Below are 24,011 nucleotides of genomic sequence, written 5' to 3' on the forward strand. Positions count from 1 at the left end.
TTTGACGTAAAGTACCTACATTACCCAGAAAGCTGCCAACAGTTTATACCAGACAAGAGATAGCATGCAGTGCGTTGGCTGTCATGGAGGATGGTGACGCATGCGCGTAGTCATATCACTGATGCGGTAAATGGTAGGCGGTGATCTATGGCGTTGTTATAACCAGATATCATAGCTCAACAGCCTAGTTAGTTAGTTACCTGTTTATTAAACGCAATATTTGTTTATCTTTTCCAAGGTAACGAAATTTAAGTTAGTTAAAACAACGAAGAGAAAGGAATCATAGCGACAACAAGTTGCGTAACATAACAGTTATTTATATTTTTAAACACGATAACGAATATTATATTAACTAGAACAACGAAGAGAAGGAAATTAGCAGCAAAACGAAAGTCGTTAAAGTTTGATTTTGCTTTTATTTTCAGTGGAATAGGAATGTATTCCGTGGTATAGCTTCAATACAAACGTTTTGCGTGGCCAAAAAGTTTTTAAGGAATTGATAAAGAGGATAAATTGATGTGAGAACAACTAGTTAGAGATGAAATTTTTAAAAACCTCAAGATTATTAATAACTATAAGCTTGGTGGGTACATTGTGGCTCACAGCTCGTGTTGCATTGTATACGAGCAAGAGGAAAAGTGTTGAAGATGTTGGTACGACAACAACGATAACAGCTATCCAAACTCGTGTAACGCAACGCAAAGACCCCCCTGTGTTAGCAACTGGTACCTACTACGCTGATCATTTGCTGGACGATCAAAGGGTTCCATTATTTCGCATGGGACAAGTTAAACGAAATCCAACAGTTGCTGTTGGGATACCAAGTATAACTCGTAACGGGGCGACTTATCTATTAGAAACACTCGGTTCAATGCTGGAAAACTTGACGCCTGAACAGAGGAAGTTGTGTGTATTTATTATATACCTGGCTGATCAGAATAATACGAACAATTTTGAGGCGGCGACTAAGGAACTATATAGCCGATACAATGATGAATTTAATGCTGGAATCGTAGAAGTAAGTAATTGGTCTATTCGGATTGAACAATAACGTAAAGTACTGTGGGGGAAGATGGGACACCTTTAGCACATGATATCCAAATATCCGGATCGTGTTTTATACAAATAACAACGGTCCATGGGAGTCGTGGAGATACGGTTTTAAAATTCTTTGAATTTTCTTTGCTTTCTACCTAATGGAATGAGAAAACAGACTAAAAAGGTGTCCCATCTTTCCCCACCCTACTATATATAGACACCGAATGTTGCTAAAAGTTATCGTTATGACGCGGGTGTTCTATTTTACCTCGTCCGTGCTTATGAGTTACCACGAATGTAACTTATTTATCCTCGCATTGCGGGACAATGACAGTCGTTATAACATGAGTGTTAGTTTCATACACCTTGTGCCTGCTTACAAGCTACTACGTATATGTAACTTTGTTGGCATGTCACATTGTTTTAGGATGTATGGTACTATTGGAATAACAGTTTGAGCTTTAATGCATTACAAACCTTGCTATTCGTATTTGATAACCGTTACAGTCGCCGCCACGTTATATTGCCATGTTAAACAAAACGTTATATATAACGCCTATAGGTGTACACACGTGTAAGTATGAGGTTAAACATTTGTATTGACGCTGCATTTTATAGACTAACACACAGGGTTTTATCATATGCGTGCTCTACTATCGCTTATAAATCCAACTTAATGTGTTGGGAACTATATGTTATATATGTATAAGTGTGGTAGGAGCAAACCTTGGTTAACATAATAATAGGGTGGGGAAGATGGGACATAACATGGTGATAGCAAAGAGTGAAATTTTTCATCGAATGAAATCATCGAATTTTTTCGTCATCGAATATGTCAACCCCCAATGTCGATATGTCAAGCGTTCGTCATCGAATGAAATTACGTTACCAATCACTAAATAGTAAATATATCGACTCTAAATTCTTCTATGTATATATATATTGACTTCAAATGCGTTATATTGTACCTAGTTACCGATAATTTTGACTTTTTCGTGATGCATTGAAGCGTGACGGGGTACGAAACAAATTACCAAATTTCCCATTGTTACGTCAGAGTTTCCACTCATTGGTTTTAATCTCTTTGGTGATAGTATATATAGAATAGAAGGGGAAGATGGGACACTTTTTCATTCTATTTTCTCGTCCCATTTGGCAGTAAACAAAGAACGTTCAAGGAATTATAAAACCGTATCCTCACAACTCACACGCACCGTTGTTAATTGTGAAAACACGATTAGGATATTTGGATATTATATGCTAAAGGTACCCCGTCTTCCCCAACCTATTATATCATAACATATAGCAACGTTTTTGTTTTTATACTATCGATTACAAAAACAAAAGTCATGTTAAAACAACATAGCCACAGCAAACGACAGTCGTTTTAAAACGTCATGGACAAAATAAATGGAAGAGCAAAGGTTAAAAGCGTGGCTGTAAAACCGTACAAGAAGCAACTCACAGTGGGTTGCAAGTATTAAGCAATCAATTAAACTGTAATTGGAAATGAAGTGTATGGATATATACACACACACACGTATATATGTATATACACATGTACGACTACAACAAAAACTAAACCGGTTGTTTTTCGGGAAATTTTATGTCAATACTTCAACAGTGTGTTTACGTTAATTCGTAAGCGGGAACGAGGTGTATGAACAGAACACCCGTGTTATAACGTCTGTCGTTGCCCGCCATGCCCCGCCATACGAGGATAAATAAGTTACATACGTGGTAACTTGTAAGCGGGAACGAGGTGTATAAAACAGAACATTCGTGTTATAATGATCCCCGCCATGCAATGATAAATACATCACAGGTTATTGGGCCACCTGAATACCTTATGCCCGACTGGGAAAGTCATGTTGAAGCGAACTTGGGAGATAAAATAGACCGAGCAAGATGGCGGTCAAAACAAAACTTAGACGAGCAGTTTTTGATGTCTTATATTATCCGCTACGTCGACCCAGTGTATTACCTGATGATGGAAGATGACGTGCTGGCGAGTAAAAACTACATGACTACAATTCTAGAGGTTTGTAACAATAGTGTAATATATAGTAGGGTGGGGGAAATAGGACACCTTTTCATTCAATTTTTTTCGTCCCATTTGTTAGTAAACAAAGAACTTTCAAAGAATTATAAAACCGTATTTTCGACTCCCATCGACCGTTGTTAGTTGTTCAAAACACGATTGGGATATTTGGATATTATGTGCTTAAGGTGTCTTGTCTTACCCCACCCTACTATATATGTATTACAAATGTAATATACATGTATTACAATTGTAAGAGATCTGACGTATGTTTTGTGACCTAAGAGGACCGACGTTTTATTTGGCATTCGGTGAGCCTACTAAAGGACACATAGGCTAGCAATGGTAGCAACGCCAAAAGCTTCGAACACGTATCTGATGTATGTAACTTATTTATCTTAGCGTGACCGGAACACCACAGTCGGTATGTAGGTGTTCTGTTTCATACACCTCGCGCCAGCTTACGAGTTACCAAGTATGTTACTTTGAAGGTGATTATTTTTGTTGGATTTTTTTTTATGTATGGCGGACAATTTGGACAACCCATTAGTGACCACTGGGTTGAAACAATTGCCATTAGGTGTCTTGCCCAAAGGCACATACGCCCACAATGGTAGCAGCGTCGAGCCTTGAACTCATTACCTCTGGGTTACAGGACTCTTGGTGTTTTAATCCAGAGTTTATGAAGTTTGTAGCAGAATCTGATAAATATGATTTTCGCTATTATTTTTGAAGAGATAAATAAAACAATATAGTTGGGTATTCATTCTCGGAAACGTGGGATTTACTTTCCAACAGAATCCCATTTTACCCCACAGTATTACATTTAATTTTATGTGAAAAAAGAAGTATGTTTTCTATAGCTTTGGTTTTAAAACTACATGGCTACAATAAAGGTGTAAGGCTGTCCATTCAAGTTTTAGTGTGTCGTTAAATTGTAAAGGGTTTATACGATTATGGAAAGAATAAAAGAATTTAGCTTATTTATCTTAGTTTTGTGGGATGACGACAGTCGTTACAACACGGGTGTTCTGATTCTTTTATAGCTTAGTTAACTATTGATAGTTCCAACTACTTTAAACGATTTTTGAATTGTTTGATTTATTTGTCGTTAAATTTAACTTATACTCTTCTTGTTTCAACTTTGGCAGCAGTTGCTATAGCTTGGTCGTTTGATTGTTACGAAATACTACGCGGGTCGGCATGTGTTACGTCATAACGATTGTTTGTCGGCGGTTTTACAATCATTTTTTAAAACAAATATTTCTAAGAATTGGTAAACCATTTATGCACTCTCAGTGTTTAAAAATGATTAAGTCGAAATACATTTGGTTTGGGAAAGATAGTCCTTTCTCCTGTATCGACCCATTTGGTGGTGGATAAAAAAAATACTTAAACCGAATTAGAAATATCCTCACGACTCTAAAAGAGCGTTGTTAATTGTTAAGAACACGACCAGGGAAGATGGGGTGTTTAGGAATTACCGGTGTCCATCTTACCCCACAGTATTATGTACTTGTGTTAATGTAATGCTTTGTTTGAAAACGATTTCAGTTCAGATCTGTGAGTAAACAATTACATTTAGTAGGGTGGGGCAAGATGGGACACCTTTAGCACATAATATCCAAATATCCTGATTGTGTTTTAAAGAATTAACAACGGTCTATGGAAGTCGTGAGGATACGGTGTTATATAATTTATTATAATGTTCTTTGTTTACTACACGAATGGGACGAGTAAATAGAATGAAAAGGTGTCCCATCTTCCCCCACCCTTCCGTATAAGTATATACAATGACATTTGATAGCATTGTTTAAACAGAATACCTCGGGACAATATCAACGCTGTATATTTGTCACGTCAGATATACGGCTACTTTCTCGTTTCTTGTATAGTTAAAATAGCTTACGGCATGAAACTTGTATTTGGTAATATACACGGCCAACTATAGAGATAACGAATTACCAGGCCGTATCTCTAGTGGGCCGTGGGCAATAGAAAATCAGTATAGTACTATGGGGGTTAAGATGGCTACCGTTAGCACATATATACCATATTTCCTGATCGTGTTTGTCACGTCATAATGCTCTTTTACATTCTTATAAGGATACGGTTTTATATTTCTGTAAATATTCTTTGTTTACTACCAATAAGACGATAAAAGATATTGGAAACATAATTATTTCTCTTGTCAGAAACTACTTTGCAGTTTTGTCAATTAAAAATTTGGCGATGAATTATTTCAGGTCGCTGCGTCGCGGAATATAAGCACGTGGTATTATGCTTCGTTCAGTGCGGTTGGTGGGGCGGCTAAACTTTTCCATTACCAATCTACACGGGAGTTTTCAGCGTTTATCGGCCTTTTCTGGAACACGAAACCGCTAGATTGGCTGTTCTGGGATTACGCGAGGTCAAAGTACTGTGGTTATGGTAAAGAATGCAAAGTTGAAGAACGAATATTAAAGTCGAAGGTTGACTTGTTCAAACATTTAGGAAAGTAAGACAACTTGTTCTATCTTGTCTACAAGTCTCTTAAAAGTGGTATGGTGTTTTATATACAGGAGAGTGGGGGACATTGATGAAGACCCATAATATCCAAATACCCTGATCGTGTTTTAAGCAATTAACAACGGTCCATGGGGGGATACGGTTTTATAATTCTTTGTTTACTATCAAATGGGACGAGAAAATAGAACGAAAAGATGTTCCACCTCCCCACCCTACTATATAGTAGGACGATGGGACAACTCCGTATTTCCCCATGATTATGTAAATATGCTATATTTACTACCAAATGGGACGATAAAATAACGACAAGTTCCATTTTACCCCATCCCAATCTTACCCCAACCTAATATAGGTTTAACTAACTTATATATTCTTTATTTCCAGGGTTTCTTCAAAGACGAACTCTTTGTTTGGTATTCAACCAAGCTCATGAAGAGACAAAAAGTTCATGCTTAATATAAATTGTAAGTGGGCACGTGGTGTGTCAAACAGAACACCCGTGTTATAACCACTGTTCTTGCCCCGCCTTACGAGGATAAATAAGTTTAATTTCTCAAATTCAAATGCCGTTTACTTCATTTTTAACCATGTACACTATGTTATATACAGGTATGTAGCTATATAACTATAATGTATAGCCCGTAAACGGGTACGAGGTGTAAACTGTAGCCAAGCGGACCGGGATAGTTGTAGTTATAGTATGGTGGGGGAAGATGGGACACTTTTTCCTTTTATTTTCTTGTCCCATTTATAGTAACCGAATAACATTCAAAGAATTGTAAAACTGTATCCTCAAGACTTCTACAGACCGTTGTTTAAAACACGATCAGGATAATTACACTAATGGTGTCCCGTCTTTCCCCACCCTGCTCTATGGCTAAATTAATCAATAAAACATTATTGTACGGCCACACTACATTGTTCCAGATATTTATGTGCCTTAAGAGATATTAGCCTTACCGACATTCTATGCACACATATCATCTTGTGTCTTATGCGCTTTATATTCTAATATTCGTGGTAACTGCAATTTGTCACTATACGAGCACGATAGTTTTAAGATATAACTGTAACTCCAAACTTTGTAATCGTGACTTGATGACAGAATACTAAAGAACTGAACAGCTCAGTAGTTTAACCGCCTATTCCAGTTCAAACCTATATATGAAGTTACTTACTTTTTTCAAACACACAAAATTCTTCAGTGATTAGTGAAATAGTTGTAATAGGTTGGGGTAAGATGGTTCGTGTTTTTCATTCTATTTTATCGTCTCATTTGGTAACAAACATTTACAGAAAATATGACCGCATCATCCTCACAGATCTAAAAGAGCATTATAAGTTGTTAAAAAATCGTTTAGAAAATATGGGATATTATGTGCTAACTGCATCCCATCTTACCCCACAGTTCTTATAGCCTTTATTTTGCACTTGCTGCTTAACCTATGACAATTTGCATGGGAAATATAAATCTATGGAAAATCGGATTTGTGTAATTTGAATAGGTTTCAAGGCAGACTAATTGGGTTTGTAGGCCAACCCTGGCACAAATAACAGGTCCTAAATGCTGTAGGACGTATGGCCTCACCCACGTAGAATAGCAAGGCAGAAGTCGAGTACAAGAGGATAATACAGCTCATAAAACACAAAAAATACAAACACATTCAACTCCACAGCGGAAAAATAAATTCTGTAACAATAAAAACATACAGTAGGGTGGGGCAAGATGGTAAAGCTTTATATTCTATCTTCCCGTCCCATTCAGTAGTAAACAAACAACATTTAAATAGTTATAAAACCGTAGCCTCACGTCTCCCATGGACCGTTGTTAATTCATTGAAACACGATCAGGATATTATGTGCTAAAGGTGTCCCATCTTCCCCCACCCTACAATATAGTAGGTTAGGACAAGATGGATACCGTTACACAATTCTGTAAATAATGTTTTCTAATACCAACTGGTAAGGGGGAACATGGGAAGATACAAGAGAACAAAACTTCAACCATCTTGCCCCAAGTTACTTAACTCTAAAATTGCTCTTCTGGTGATAAAAGTTTTTGGTAAAATAGTAAACCAACTTAGAGTGAGATGGGCACCTTTAAGACATAATATCTAAATATCCTGATCATGTTTTAAACAATTAACAACGGTCTATGGAAGTCGTGAAGATACGATTTTATAATTCTTTGAATGTTCCTTGTTTACAACCAAATGGGGGGGGGGGAATAGAACAAAAAAGTGTCCTATCTTCCCCACCCTACTATAGGTCTACCATTTTTATCAGCAGAGCAAATACAAGAATTATAACATGCATGGTAACAACACTTAAAAAAACAGTGCATATAAAACACAAGTATCACCAATTATAATTAAGTACCAAGACTGTATACAAACTATAGAATACTTTCTGCATATAAATAAAACTAGTTTGGTATTAATTATAAAAGTGCTGTAGTTATAACACGGGTGTTTTGTTTCATACACCTCGTGCCTGCTTAAAAGTTACCACGTATGTAACTTTGTGGGTGATTGGTTTTCTGTATATGGCTGATAATATGGGAAACTTATTAGTGACCACCATTCCATGAAAAGGTTAAAATACGACAAAATGTTGTGGTAACTTACTGCGTGAAGAATAAAACTGCAAAGGTTTGAAGAAATGGAAACCATGAAGTGTATTGGGGTATGGGTTATGTTTTCCCTTTTATCGTCCCATTTGGTAGTTTTTTTACAGAGTTATATCCTTATGCTGACAGCACTAAAAGAGAGTTGTTAATTATTGAAACTGGATTTAGTGAACATGGGATATTATGTGCCAACATGAACCATCTTACCCCACAGTACTTTACTATTTAACCCTAGAGTTAAAATGTTACAGATTCCGAGGTTATTGCATATAAAAGTAAATAAAGACGCTTCGGGAACAACAAAGAATATAAAGGCGTGATTAACTCGGGAAAATCGAAGTGCAACGTCATTAAATGACGTATGTTAGTACGAGCTTAAAAAATACGATGCAAAGTCATAGAAACCCAGGAGAACAACCCATTTTACGTAAAAGGTAAATCGAACGGCAAACTGTGCCTAAATAATGCAGAAAAAAATGTATTTCGGTAAATTGGGGGTACTGTGCTTCTATGGCTCTGCAATGTTTTATTATGCATTATGACGCAACACATTAATACGTGACGTAAATATTGCTGGTTGAATAAGTGTCATGTTCGGGTGAACAATAATTGGTTTCCGTTAATTGAACTGCGTCTTCACCACGCTTCCAAAATATAACACCTCTAAACGTGCGCTTGTACCTGTATATATGTATTAATATTAAGGATAAATAATAAATGAATGAATGTGTAGTTGTATGTATAATGTAAATCTTAATTTTAAAATCAGAAAATGTTGAATAAATTAAACACAGATCTAGGTAATATTAATAAACACATAATAAATCCTTAATATACAAACCATGCCTAATTTGCCAATCACATCATATTAATATCTGATGTTACTTTCAGTTACTGCACCAAGCAAGTAAAAAAATACACTGTACTAACCGGTTTTACACTGTCTAACAGTATATGCAATCTCCATTATCTCACATAACTTTTAATGGTGCCGGGTTCAAATCCCACCGCTGCTACTTCTTAACTTATTCAACTGATGCTCGTTGCCTTACTTTTATATATTTTAACGACTGTCGTTTTGCTGTTGATTCCTTCCTCTTTGTATAGTGTTAATAATTTGATCTTTGCCACCATATTCCAAAGTTAAATAAAAATTAAGGTATGCTGAATAACATTATCACGAAAGACATGCATTTCTGGATAGCGGATTAAAAATTTGATCTTTCAGTAAAAAATTATGTTATATAATAAATAACATTACTATTTAACACATACATTTCTGTGAACTATATACTACGTACACCTTATGTTTCATTCACCTGTAAGCCAAGAAAATACCAACGGCAGCCAGAGCCAGAATAACCATTATAACAATTAACGCGATAATTCCACCCGATGTTGGTGAAGGTTTTCTTGACAAAGGAACTACTGTTGAATAAAAGGTATTGTTGCCAATTGTTTGAGGTTGAATGCTTGTAGCAATTGTATAACTTGAACTGATGGAAGCAGTTTTGGTAGTTTGTTCTACTGTTAGCCATGCAAGCAGGAAAATAATTATTACAAGTTACAACCAAATCAACATTTATACCTACATTTCGTAATTGGTTCGGAAACAGTTACTTTTGTCACACCTAGAAAAAAGTAAGTAAGCACTAAAACAAGATAAAGCTAGTAATAATATTTCAGTGTTTTACAAGATTTTGTGGCAGCAACAGAAAAAAATGTAATGTAGTGTATGAATAAATGTAACTTATCTATCATCGCATGGCGGACAACGACAGTCGTTATAACACGGGTGTTCTGTTTCCTACACCTCGTGCCCCCTTACAAGGTACCACGTATGCAACTTATTTATCCTTGCATGGCAGCGAAAGCCGTTACAGCGCCGGCGTTTTGTTTCATACACCTCGTGCTTTTAGCAAAACTGTTAAGTGTTGTAAGGACACATACAGCCACAGTAGTAACACCATTGAGCCTTAAACCATACGATTGGAGGCAGGCACTATGCTATAGCATTGGACAGTTATTTCAGACATGCTACACACATTCACATAATGATAATACAAGTTGGAGAACACTGTTACATATAAAACACCTCATGCTTACATAACACCAACACTAAAAAACAGCCAAGAAAAAAACAACTTTAACTAAAACCATGCAGATAAGGACTAACTATTACAAATACAAACTCATGCAATGTAGGACAATGTGTATATGCACATATATATATATGTATGTATGATGTTGTCTTCCCAATAACCTTAACATCCAGGGTGCTACAACCAAAAAGTGACCACTGGGTTGTAGCAATGCTCGTTAAGTGTTTTACACATTCGCCGACAAAGCCACAATTGTAGCAGCGTCAAGCTTCGAACCTGGTAACCTTTGGTTGCGATGCAAGCGCCTAACCACTGAGCTACAGAACCAGACCAAAATATGGATTTAACTAAAGCCACATATTAATATATGGTAGGGTGGGGGAGATGGGACACCTTTAACACATAATATACAAATATCCTTATCGTGTTTTAAACAATTAACAACGGTCTATGGGAGTAGCGAGGATATAAATTATATCATATAATTTATGATTCTTTGAATATTCTTTGTTTACGACTAAACGGAACGAGATAATGGAGCTAAAAGGTGTCCCATCTTCCCCCACCCTACTGTACAATAATATCTAATACCCCACTAACCTGATACAGTTGTAGTTGTACTTAGTAGTTTATCGCACGACACAATACCATTAGCTTCCCACATTCTACCACTTGTACACTCATACTGTGGGTAAAAGACATTCATTTATTCCAAAACAAAAGGTTTCTTATGTATGAAGGCCTTTCAGGGGATGAGTTTTGTATTTCTGCTTTATAACAACTGTTGTTTTTCGTTATTTCTTTTTTGTACAGTCGTATAACACAGGTGTTTTGTTTCATACACCTCGTGCTCGCTTACAAGTTACCACAAATGTAACTTTATTTATCCTCGAATAGCAGGGCAACAACAGTCGTTATAACACGAGTGTACTGTTTCATACACCTCGTGCCCGCCTACGAATGCTTCGTGGGTGATATTTTCCAGAATAAACGACAATAAGTGTCCAAAGAGCTGGAGCAATTGCTATTAAGTGTCTAAGACACATATGGATACACCCGCAATGTTAACAGCATAGAATACCATTTAATTACAACCGAGCAACCACGGCGTCAAACCCACCTGGAACCTTGGGTTTGCTTCCCCAGCACAAGTTACATTGATGGTTGACCCATAGTTTAAACCACATGACGGCGAACTTTGTGTGGCTCCTTCTGGTATTATGTTGGATGAAGGACTGATGCAAGTGATGCCTGTGGTGGGACTTGGGTTAGATACTGAGTTTATTTTCTCAAATAAATATCATTGTTTTCCGTATAGTAGACCAGAGTTGGCCCATTACACCAACATTGTATTTTATATTGGTGAGGTTCTCCAGTGACTGAGGCACCCCATGGAACTTGGGATTTAAGCCAAATAAATTTTCTCAAATAAATATCATTATATTCTGTATAGTAGACCAGGGTTGGCTTATTACCCTAAAATTGTATATGAACATTTTATTCTGTATGGGAGGTCCTCCAGTGAGGCACCCTATGAAACCTGGTATTTAGGCCAGAGTTGGCCCATTACCCTAACATTGTATATGCACGTTCTATTCTATATGGGTGAGGTCCTACAGTGAGGCATGCCATGGAACCTGGGATTTGGGCAAGGGTTGACCCATTACCCTAACATTGTATATGCACGTTCTATTCTACTTGGGTGAGGTCCTACAGTGAGGTCACAGTTGGTTCATTAGTCATTACCATTCTAACAGTAATAAATATTAAATACATATTTTTCCTAAATACACACTAGAATCAACTTACAGCGGGCACACTATGGAACCTTGGATTTGGGACCAAACTAAAATAAGAAAATACTTTTATATCCTTTCCTTTTAAACAAACTAGAATCCACTTACTGTTTATCCTGACAATAAACGAACAGATAGCAAGGTTTCCACTCAGATCTTGAGCTTTGTATTGAAAGAAATGAGTTCCTTCTGGTAGCAAGTAAGGGGGTGTACCTTTTACCTGGCGGGGGGGGGGAAGTTACCATACTTATATTATGGTTTTATGTTTTGAATAACATTCAAAATACTACAAGCAACATAAACCCATAAACACACGGAGGAAAATGTTTTTAACTTATTGGTTGTAATTGTTAAACTCTCTGTGGAAAATTCCGGGGTCCATCTGCCCACCCTGCCACCCCAGGTTTGTTGCCTATATACATACAAGCCACTTACATTTGCCTTTATCACAACTTTTCCTGAGTTATCAGTAGCAGTAGGGACAGTGTAGTTTACAAAAGCTGTGGTGGAGCATTTGTCCAAGGAGTAAACTTGAAGTTCAGAAGGACAAGTTGAGCCGAATGTTGGGCGGATTTCATCTGAAAGTTTAATGTTTTAATATCTTTTTTGTATATATATATATATATATATATAGTAGGAAGGGGGGAAAGAGACACCTTTTCATTCCATTTTCTCATCTCATTTGGAAGTAAACAAAGAAAATTCAAAGAATTATAAAGCTATATCCTCACGAGTCCATAGATCGTTGTTAACTGTATAAAACACGTTCAGGATATTTAGATATTATTTGCTAAAGATGTGATTGAATGATTTTAACTTGTTATCATCGCATGGCGGGCAGCGACAGCATTTAACATTATTGTTTTGTTTCATATCTCGTGCCCGGCTACAAGTTAGCATTGCATTTAAATGTCCTGCCCAAAGACACTTATCTACACAATGGTAGCAGCGACGAGCTTAGAACCCATACATATACAATGTCATATATACTGTCCCTAAAATCTTATGAAGATTTCCAAAGCTAAAAAGGAACCACTAAACTAATGGGACACCCCTAAAACCCAGGTCGTCTACAGAAACTTACACAGAACACAATGCACAGAAGTCATCAATTAACAGCCTACCTTTAGTATGGTGTGGCACACACGTATTGTTACCAGCTGTATAAGTATGATGATCAGCGCATTCACACTGGTGGCCTGTTGGTGTTGGAAGACATATTTGTGGGCAACCTCCTCGGTTAGTGCTGCAAGGTGTAATACCTGGGAATGTAGGATATTAAATCAAAGTGAGTTATATTATATATGACTGGTTGGGTGAAACATAGGGAACCTCATTGATTAATGTGGTAAATGCAATATACTTTGGCTCTGCTTGTTTGTATAGACACCTAACAGCAGGGTAAAACCTGGGGTGACATTGTTAAAATGCAGTTACACTCATAGTTGTCAAACATAGGAAACCCCATTGATTAATGTGGTGAAAGCAATATACTTTGACTCTGCTTGTTTGTATGGACACCTAACAGCAGGGTAAAATCTGGGGTGACATTGTTAAAATGCAGTTACACTCATAGTTGTCAAACATAGGGAACCTCATTGATTAATGTGGTGAATGCAATATACTTTGACTCCACTTGTTTGTATAGACATCTAACAGCAGGGTAAAAGCTGTTGTTGGCGGGTGGGGTTAAAACTGGGGTTTTTGAGGTCACCCATAATGTTATGACCCCCAACACCCATGTAACCTTAGTAACCCCATTTGTTAATTGATAAAAACACCATCTTACTCGTTGGAAGATCAGATTTAGAGAAGTATTTCACTGCCGACAAATCGAAGAATATCGCTGGACCATAAACACTCACGCTGGTAGAAGTTACATTCCCGGCAATAATATCAACCGTTGGTATTTTATGAAGCGAGTTTTGGTTGGTGTCGGTTACGTACACATAACCAGCATAATATTCAATACCAAGCATTAGATTCGGCTGTGGAATGAAAATGTTCATTTAGTCGTTGCTGTTTAACATGTAGAAACTTTTTATGCTTTTTAACCAAGCTATTTCACTTATTTTCCTCTAACTTTTCATGGTATGTTATACTAATATACTTGTCCGAAATCCCCCCCCCCAAAAAAAACAATCATCCACAAAGTAACATACATGGTAACTCGTAAGCTGGCACGAGGTGTTAAACCCGTGTGATAACGATTGTCGTTTTCCGGCCACGCGAGGATAAAGTAAGTTACATTCATTCATTCATGTAAATAATGTGTTTTCTAATAATTTATAATAAATTAGTTCTGGTTAGGTTATTACCTTTTTAAATCCAAGTGAAACTGAACCACTTTTCTTCGTTATTAGATTGTACCATCCAACTTTACCTGTACTTGCCTCGCTCCAATATAATACTTGACCTGGAATGGTAAACATAATTAAGAATACTGCGATTCAACTGTTCAGAAAGTACGAGATTATTAGTTCCCCATAACAGAGTCCTGTCATTTAGAAAATAATGAGCAGCAGGAGAGTCAGTACAGTACCACAGTGGTTGGAGTGCTCGCCTCTAGAATAGACGACACAGGTTCAAGGCTAAACGCTGCCACCATTTTGGGTGTATGTCATATGTGTCTTTGGGACGCTAAAGGGCAATTGCTTTGAGTGGTTTTAGGCCAGAGCTGGCTCATTACCCCAAGCTATTTCTCTCTGTGGGCTGGGAAACCAAAACCATACTGTTTTCAGGTAAAATTTCCAACGGGTAAAAAGTAATATAAAGACATTATAACAACCATCCACCTACCCTCTGTATCAGTAGTTAAACCATGGGGTTCAGTTGTTAGGTTAACTAACACACTTCTGCCTGAACCATCCAGGTTTACAGATTCAATCAACCCAAGGTAGTTGGTTGTTCCGGCTAATTGTTGACCCCAGTCAGACCAGAATATTTTGCTGTGGGTGAAGAAGCTTGTTTGGTATATGAGTACTTGTAATGTAATGTAGGTGAAAAGTGTTAGATGTGTAGTAGGGTATGTATACAATTAATCCACTTTTAAACTATATTCTCTTAAAATAGACAAGAACAGACTGTGACATGCTGCCACCATTGTGGGTGTATGTGTGCTTGAGCAAGATACTTAACGACAATTGCTCCAACCTAGTGATCACTAACGGGTTGTCAATCAAACAATCACCCACAAAGTTACATATGTGGTAAGCGGGCACAAGGTGTATAAAACAAAACAACCGTGTTATAACGACTGTCATTGCCCCGCCATGCGAGAAAAAGTAAGTTACAGACGTGGTAACTTATAAATGGGCACAAGGCGTATAAAACAGAACACCTGTGTTATAACGACTGTTGTTGCTCCTCAACGCGAGAATAAATAGGTTACATACACGGTACCTCATTCATAAAAAGTTACACCCATCCACATTTAAAGTCGTTGCGCCGCCATGGGAAGATAAATAAGTTACACACATGATAACTCATCCACATAAGTTACAATCATCCACATTTAAGCTCCATAATCACCCAAGTTTAGCATCAACGTGCAGCTCCCACACTCTGTTCATATCATGGACTTGCAACACCTTTGATACGTTCGCTATATCCAGTGACATGACTACTATTGAATCGGTTACTGCATCGGCAAAGTAAAGATTTCTTGATACTGGGTCGATGGCGATTGAATAAGCTGAAATGGATAATAATGCATAATATTATTGCAGAGTTTTATGGAGTTTTTTAAATTGGTTCACAATTTTGTCATATATATATAACCCTAACAATTAAAAGCAGTTTTAAAAGAAATAAAACAAAATCCATAATAAAACAAAATCCACAGTTTTCTACGAAGTAGTATTTATATAACTCCTATATAATTATGGAATTAAAGATAAAATAGAGTTTTATAATGGATATATAATAATACAGATATTTATATATAACACATAAGAGATATTCGATTAAAATTAAAAAATTAAAAACCAACCGTTAACATTATCCATAAAGATTTCCATATTATCTCCATTCAAGTCACTTCTTGATATTCGTTTGTTTTGTGAATCGGACCAATACAACTTCTTGGTGGCTTCATCATAATCCACCGAGTGGGGTTTCCCCACGTTTGAAAGTGGCAATGAGGCAAAAGTGGTCGGGATGTCAAACTGAACCTTTGAAATTAGATGTTATGTTTAGTCAGATTAAAAGTTATAATGATTTAGTAAAGTTAAGACAGTCGTTATAACATGGGTGTTCTGTTTCATACTCCTCGTGCCAGCTTACAAGTCACCACGTATGTAACTAAATGAGTGATAATTTTTCTTAGTTATTATCCTTTTTGTTGTATGACTGACAATTTGAACAACCCACAATGAATCATTAGATTGTAGCAATTACCATAACCTCCCTAAAGAATACATGTGCCAACATCAAGTCTTGGACCCAGTACCTTTTGTTTACAGTGCAAGCGCCTAAGCACTGTGCTATGGCCCCAGTTATGTTATTAAATTGGGTAAGTGAAACACAATAAAACACCAAAGCTTTTAAGTAAAGTAAATGTAAACTTGTGGTAATGACTTACTTGGTATATTTTTCCATGTGTGGAGTCTGACAGTAGAAAGAAGTTATCAGGTATTAATTCAACTGAACATGATTTCCCATCAGCCATCAATTGATAGCCGATGGTACATACGCACTTAGCACTTGTGTTTGTGGGTGTGCAGAGATGGGAACATTGCATTGCAGAGCAAGGATCTGTGCAAAGATTTTAAAGTGAATGCATTTATTTTATCGTTATTGTCTACAATTTCAGAGTTACGCCATTAGCAAACCAGGTATAGGTATGTGCCTATACAAACAAGCAGAGCCACAGCTATTGCTTTAAATTATATATATACGGGTAAATCAACAGTTATTTAATACAGGATTTGCCCTATCTGTTTTAAATTAATGACAATTTGACTGGACAGTGGACAAGTCGAGATTACAGTAAAACTCTAAAATAACTTAAAATTGTATTCGGCAAAAAATTCAGAAAAAATTAAATTTATTTAAAAACCCCTATTTAACCAGAATTTTAGTAGGACTCTAAATTCCCTTAAACCTTCCATTCAACCATTCTTACTTGTAGTTTGTGGTTGAACATCGGGTGAATAAACAACTACAGTCCTTGGAGTGACATTACGCTGATGAAGGTAATTTGTGTGGATTTGACCGCTTGTGCGATTCACTACGTTTATAGAATTTTGCTGGCTGTTCGCTACGTACAGAAAATCCTGCAAACAGTTTGGGTAAAAAATGCACCAAAGAATATATACACCATTGTGGGTGTATGTGTCATTGGGCAAGACACTTAGCGATAATTGCTAGTTTGCTACAACCCAGTGGTCACCAATGGGTTGTCTATATTGTCAGCCATATATAAAGAAAGGAAAAAATGCCACATAGCCCAAGGTCTTACCTTATAGACAGATACATTATACACACTTATGTGCATTACCTTGTACACAGACAATCCCATAAACCAGGAATTCCTGCTTGTTAGTTCAACTCGTATATCGCTAGTGTTGGTTGTGGACATGGAACGTACACGTGCAATGTATTGACCAGCAGTAGTGGTGGCTATGCGTTCACCCCAATATACTCTGTGGTAAATGCAGAAGAGATTTACTGATACTGAGTATAATATCTAATGTATATGCTGTTGCTGCCAGGTGTATTATAAGTCCTAAATACATCATCCTAAAGAAATTTTATGGCAATAGTTTGTTTTCAATTATAAGGGACCGGCGTGGCTCTGCTCTATGACGAGGAGACATCATCAAGGTTTACTGGTAGTGATAAATGTCAAGTTATGCCTTGCTGTATAGCCCTGATATTGCCTCACCATATGGCAGACAAAACATTGGTCCTTTAAGATCTTCGGATATCTTTCACACTTCTAATACATATACCTATCGCCAACCACATGAACTGTATTCTGTTTCAAACAATTGCACATTTTTCAAAAACCACATATGTGCTAAAAGTACTTGCAGTATCGAGCCTTGAACCAATATCCAGTGAGCTACAGGCAGGCATGTTGTCCACTGTGCCACACTACAAGATTGTTTGTTTATACGAAAAAGTACTATTTATATTTTGATCGTTGTTTTGGTTACAAAACAAACAATTGCCACAAAGTCCCTTTAGACTGGTACAAAGTTACACAATGCAGCTAAATGGTGCTGTGGTGTGCCACACTGTAGGATCTCACCCACATAAAGTACAACAGAACAGAATACACACACACACATAGTGAAACCAGGAAGTTACAACATGAGTATTCAGTACTGTATAACACAGCAAACCACATCTTATGCCTCCCTACATATAACTTCTATCTAATTGCTTGTGAATCTTATATGAGAGAGAACTTTGAAAGTTAGCATAGTGGTAATACTTTGTGTTTTTCAAAATTAAAGGCTATACCAATGATTTCTAAGGAATAGCGCCCTGGATGTTTTGGTAATGGGCCAACTCTGGCTTAAATCCCATCAGGCCTTCTGGCATATCTCTACATAGGACACATAGAATGGAATGCCAGATAATTTTATAAATCCTTAAACACGATGCAGAACAAACAGAATATTCACCTGTTTTCAATCACGTCAATAATAAGTGAATCAATTGAAACGATTGTGTTGAATGAATGAAGTTTAATTACGTTGTTTTCACCCATCCCTTTTTGAAGTAACCGAACTTCCTCCACAGTAACCTCGGACCAATAAATGGTTCTGTGTACAAGAAGTATTCAAGTATATAGTAAAGTGGGGTAATACGAAACAATGGAGTACTTGGGGTAAGAAAGGACAATCCCCCTTAGCCGGCTAAAAGTATATATAAGAATAAAACATAAAATATAAGAAGTATTAAAACAATTAAGTTTAAGTATGTATAGATGAAACAGCAAATAGGTGCCAGACTTTGACGTAACATTAAAGGTTAATCTAATTTTAAAACCTGGATACAATATGTTTTAGAAGCCTAACCATTTTTAATATTTGCCTAACTGCCTACACAATAAAACATAGGTACATTTGGTTTGGTAAATGACAAATGTCAACCTGCAACCTGTAACCATTGTGTATATATATGATCAGTTATTCAAGCAGATGTCTTTAAATATGTTTAACATTCAATACAGGTACCACAATATTAGCATTGCATTGTATTGTTCAAATATGTTTAAAAGGAAAGGTCACATCTTGCATTCTGTGTAAGCATATATATCTTTCTAATGCTATAATATGGACAGCCTGTTGCCATTGCAACAAAAGTTATTAGGGAATTTTGCATTCGTAAAATAATTATTAATTAACATATATAAATATAAACATAGGTTCCAAACACAAGGTAGGCGGGCCTTTCCAGGATATTTCTGCACTATATTAATCAGTAATATTACAACCAATTTGTTTTATGAAAGTATGTGTTTCTATCTCTGTTTACTATCACCAAACCTTAACAAACATACTGTTCAGATAAATTCTGAAACAAAAACCAACCAAAATGAAGTTAAAAATACATTAAATACCAACCTGGTCAGAGGATGTACGGCCACTATTGCTGGCACATTGCTTGCAATTGCTACAACGTGTTTGATTTTAGACAAATCCTCGTTTCCCATCATTATCCATTTAGTATCAGTGTCTGTCCAATACACATTGTTTGTGACCCAATCCACAGATAAACTGTCGATACCATAAGCCAACCCTTGGTACAGTTTTTTATGTGTTCGATCCTGGAAAAATTAAATATTAAGCATGACGTTGGCATATACACAAATCCCTATTATGTATGGCCTATCGGTGAAGTCCTCCAGTGAGGCATGCCGTTGGACCAGGGATTTAGACCAAGGTTGGCCAATTACCCCAACATTGTGTATGCACATTCTGTATGCACATTCTGTTCTATATCATGGGTGAGGCCCTACAGTGAGGACCGCCATGGAACCTTTTTGTTTGAGATTTAGGCTTGAACTAAACTATTTAAGCTGCTACCATCGTGGGTGTATATGTCCTTAGGCAAACATGTATTTATTTGTATTTTCACTTAAATTGTAGCTATTTAACTTTATTGTTGCTTTTGGTTCCAAAAACTCGAGAAGTATTGAACACAAGGCACACAGGAAAAATGCTTCCTAAACAAAAAGTAGTTATAGGCATATTATTATCAATAAAAAAATCTTACTCTTTTATTGTAAACTCCAATAAAGTTCCTGTAGTAGTCGGTGTAGTAGATAAATTTACGATGGTAGTTTGCTGATAAACTCCAGAACTCAGAGTTTAATTGACCAACCAATAATTTTGAAATGGAAACGCTTTTGTCTGATGCAACGGCTTGCAATGCATCAGCGTGGGCGCTGTATATTTCGCATCTCCAAAACTAGGAACGTAAATTTTAGTTATCTCTGCGAATACCGTAATACGATAGCAAAGCTTAAATTGACACCTATAGAGTTACATACATGGTAACTTTTAAGCAGACACGAGGTGTATGAAAGTGAACACCAGTATTATAACGACTGTCATTGTCCCGCCATGTGAGGATAGATAGGTTACATTTATTTAATCAATTTTAAAACGAAGATAAGTAAATTAGCAAGAACACAAGTGGTAAATACGCTCAGGTAAAATCTTGACAATAAAGTGAATATTAGCGTAGCTGCTAAACCCATAAATTGTTATGTATTAGATACAGCTTATACCGTTGATTGACATGGATAAATTCCACAACCTAAAATTTAAGCTCACCGTTTTTCAAACGTGGGAAATTTAAATGCAGCAAAAAACGCGGGAAACTTTACGCAAAGTCAAAGTATTCGGGAAAAATAGTGGACCGAGCATGGTCCCAGTATTTGATATTTTTATTCACGTATGTATAAGCACCGATGAGAGAGGCACTCATAAAGTTTACGAGTGTCCTCTCTTATCTGTGGTGTAGGTAAGGTTCCACTGCGAGACACGGGTCTTGTTAAGATTTAGGCACGATCCATTATACCCGATCATTGTATATGCACGTTCCATTCGATATGGACGACAAGGCACACTATGAGACCTCAGATTTAGGTGAGGGTTTGTCCATTACTCTAGAACCTACTATACGGTACATCCCAGGTCTCGTGGCATGTCTCACTGTAGGACCTCACCCATATAGAATAGAATGTGCATATACAATATTGGGGTAACGAGCCAAATCTGGTCTAAAAAATGTTAAAACGGGAGTGTATTTATAACAATTTTACCTGAGTTGAGAAGATGAAAGTGAAAGTGACTCTGGCGCTCCAAATTAATAAATGCTCGTCTGGCGTTGCGGTTGTGGTTGTTACTCCTGCCGCTGACGTAATTGCACCGCCAGTTGTTACACCAGTGGTTGATATTGCTGTAGTTGGGTCAGTTGTAGCTATTTCTGTTGTACTTCCATTATTTGTAGCATTTAATCCTTGCGTTGTAGGAGATTGCGTTGTTGGTGCTATTGTTCGTGGAGTTGTTATTTGTATAGCAACAACAGTCGGTGTGGTGACGTCATGAATTGTTGACGTATTAACAGCCTAAGAACAAAAGTTTGTTTATATTTGTTTATGTATATCCTATACAACAAGTCATACGCGAACCCTTTGTCTATACCTCAGTTGTTTCAGTGTAATTCGTACTCTGCTGTACAATGGTGGTTGATGTTACATTTTCAACGTTTATAAAAGTGGCCGCAGTCGTTTCTGCTACATTGGCTGCAATGCAACGATATTTGGTCATTATTTACACGCACATTTTTCCACATTACAACGTAGTAGGCTGGGGTAAGATGGCTCACGTGTTCTTTTTAAATGATCGTATTTAATAGTAAACAATAAATATTTACAGAAATGTATAACCGTATCCTCACAGCTCTAAAAGAACGTTGTTAATTGTAAAAAAACATCAGGAAATACGGGCTGTTGTGTTCTTGGTATCCATCTTACCCCACACTGCTATATACATATGTTTTAAATAAATATTTGCAAATTCAAACCGTGATAAAGTCTTGCCAAATAGCAGACAATACATTAGATTATGATAACAGGTTTATACTAGACGAGTCAAAAAAGAACATTTTACATTATTCCCGGTAGCAGAAGTAACAGAATATTAAAATATCTCAAGTTGGTGCGATGGAATCTTAAGATGATTACGTCACAATACCTCGAAAAACAACATAGTTTTGCTCCATTGGTTCAAACAGCGCTGTTTAAAGGCAAACATAACGCTTCGTTTTGTGAACCATTGGTTCGTTACAAAGACGCAGCTATTGTTCGCTTTCCACCAGTTGGCCGGTAAACGAAAAATTATATAGTAGGTTGGGAGAGAATTGGACATGTTTTCATACACCTTTTGGTATGGTAAACAAAGCATATTTGTAGAAATATAAAACCGTACCTCACAACTTTAAAATAGGGTTTGTAATTGTTAAAAAAACACGATCAGGAAATATGGTATTCGGATGCTAACAACATTTATCTTATTTGTCCTTTAAAACGTATTATCTCATTTGTCCTTTGAAACGCAAAACGGTAAGCATACATTATTTATATCCCTCACATTGGCAATTCTAATTCGACAATCAAACACGTAAAGGCTACTGCTTAAATGATTCTACTTACCCATCGTGGTGTTACTACATTCTACAACAGTGGTTAACAGAATACTGCTAAAAACAAAGTACAAAACTAATCCTCGCATTTTTATATAAAAACCTGTAAAACATCCATATAATGTACTGCAGTTTAAAACCCCTTTGCAAGTTCTTACTTTTACAGTTGTATAGGTACAGCTATAGCTCATATACGCTTTCCTGCAATTCTTAACAGTCTTAACCAAAGTAAGAACATCGTTATAACCAGTTTCGTTCAATCGTGTAACTCTATATGGAGCTTCTGTTTTCAATTCTGCTCAGTCTGAAGGCAATCGGAGTCTTGTTATACCTGTTTAAAACTACAAGTATAAATGGCTATGTATATTCATAAACGTATAGCCTACTACTGGTCGATTTGTAATCATAATAGGTTGGGGTAAGATGGTAAATGTTTAATTTTTAACATCCATGCAGCAGTAAACGGAAAATAGTTTTAGTATTATATAACCGTATTTCAACGACGAAAAGAACGTTGTTATTAATTGCTAAACACAATTATAAAATGTGAAATATTATTTGCTGACGGTATTCATCTTACCCTGCGCTACTATATATTCGTATGTCTTAAAAACAGTCTTGGCGCAAATTCAATGCCATTTATCCATACGGTGGGCTTTAACATTAATATATTTGTTCAGCTTTCATCGAATGATATTAAACTAAACTCCAAGATATATGAGCCTGAACATAAAGCCCAGTTAACTACACACTAAGCAAGCTGTACCTAGCCTACATTGTGCTCACCAAATGACTCAGCTCTATTTGTACCGACAGCCACTGCAAAGCAACTGCTATAGTATACAGGTATGACGTTTTGTATTATTCTACCGAAATATAAGTCATATCCGGTAGACAGCCAGGTACTGCTAGCCTTATGAAAGGCATTTCAGTTAACAGCTATTATGATGAATCGACTTTACTTATACTAGTTAACTGTCGTATTGCCGCTAATTCCCTTATATTGGTTGTTTTAATTAACTTGATCTCCGCTATTGTATTTGAAAGAATAAATAAATTTATGCAAGTTTTACCGACTGAAGTTTTGAGGCTAAATCCTTTCTCTTCGTTGTTTTAGTAAATCTTATCTTCGCTACTGCATAACATCGTGTTTTTACGCACAATTTCCATCCAATTACTTTTAAATATGATATGGTAGGGGAGAATGGGACACCTTTCTATTCTATTTT

The 24,011-nt window shown here is 36.6% G+C and overlaps 2 protein-coding genes across 8 annotated transcripts; one reads left to right on the forward strand and one right to left on the reverse strand.

The window, feature by feature from the left end:
- Positions 1 to 124: 124 nt before the first annotated feature.
- LOC149732966 (alpha-1,3-mannosyl-glycoprotein 4-beta-N-acetylglucosaminyltransferase A-like) lies at positions 125 to 7,074 on the forward strand. Its single transcript, XM_089882572.1, has 4 exons — positions 125 to 1,018; positions 2,864 to 3,079; positions 5,326 to 5,576; positions 5,972 to 7,074. The coding sequence occupies exons 1-4, from the start codon at positions 539 to 541 to the stop codon at positions 6,018 to 6,020; spliced, it is 996 nt and encodes a 331-aa protein (XP_089738698.1). The 5' UTR covers positions 125 to 538; the 3' UTR covers positions 6,021 to 7,074.
- Positions 7,059 to 23,965, reverse strand: LOC149732967 (vitellogenin receptor-like). 7 transcript variants are annotated; one of them, XR_016385513.1, is made up of 23 exons: positions 22,793 to 23,965; positions 21,783 to 21,883; positions 21,401 to 21,706; positions 20,347 to 20,541; positions 19,695 to 19,897; positions 18,750 to 18,890; positions 17,615 to 17,759; positions 17,240 to 17,390; positions 16,697 to 16,869; positions 16,106 to 16,286; positions 15,646 to 15,808; positions 14,914 to 15,062; positions 14,433 to 14,530; positions 13,904 to 14,102; positions 13,239 to 13,376; positions 12,550 to 12,692; positions 12,223 to 12,334; positions 11,439 to 11,569; positions 10,919 to 11,003; positions 9,809 to 9,847; positions 9,536 to 9,743; positions 9,147 to 9,338; positions 8,773 to 8,897 (listed from the first exon to the last, which is right to left on the reverse strand). XR_016385513.1 is itself a non-coding variant. In XM_089882538.1 (22 exons), the coding sequence occupies exons 1-22, from the start codon at positions 22,971 to 22,973 to the stop codon at positions 8,768 to 8,770; spliced, it is 3,372 nt and encodes a 1,123-aa protein (XP_089738664.1). In that variant the 5' UTR covers positions 22,974 to 23,962; the 3' UTR covers positions 7,059 to 8,767. The 7 variants fall into 7 exon arrangements, 4 of the variants coding, with proteins under 4 accessions (XP_089738664.1, XP_089738667.1, XP_089738665.1 ...); XR_016385514.1 differs by having other exon boundaries at positions 9,536 to 9,644; positions 22,793 to 23,960; XM_089882538.1 differs by lacking the exon at positions 9,147 to 9,338 and having other exon boundaries at positions 7,059 to 8,897; positions 22,793 to 23,962.
- Positions 23,966 to 24,011: the final 46 nt, after the last annotated feature.

The sequence above is a fragment of the Ciona robusta genome, chromosome 8 (assembly GCF_009617815.1).
Source record: "Ciona robusta chromosome 8, ASM961781v2".
NCBI lineage: Eukaryota > Metazoa > Chordata > Ascidiacea > Phlebobranchia > Cionidae > Ciona > Ciona robusta.

Bases quoted from the DNA above. Each gene is read 5' to 3' on its own strand.
- LOC149732966 (XM_089882572.1), top strand. From the start codon at position 539: ATGAAATTTTTAAAAACCTCAAGATTATTAATAACTATAAGCTTGGTG. The intron at 1,019-2,863 runs GTAAGTAATTGG...AATACATCACAG, and splicing joins TTAATGCTGGAATCGTAGAA to GTTATTGGGCCACCTGAATA. The intron at 5,577-5,971 runs GTAAGACAACTT...CTTTATTTCCAG, and splicing joins TTGTTCAAACATTTAGGAAA to GGTTTCTTCAAAGACGAACT.
- LOC149732967 (XM_089882538.1), bottom strand. From the start codon at position 22,973: ATGAGCTATAGCTGTACCTATACAACTGTAAAAGTAAGAACTTGCAAA. The intron at 21,884-22,792 runs GTAAGTAGAATC...GTTGCATTGCAG, and splicing joins ATGTAGTAACACCACGATGG to CCAATGTAGCAGAAACGACT. The intron at 19,898-20,346 runs GTAAGATTTTTT...TAATTTTTCCAG, and splicing joins TTGGAGTTTACAATAAAAGA to GATCGAACACATAAAAAACT.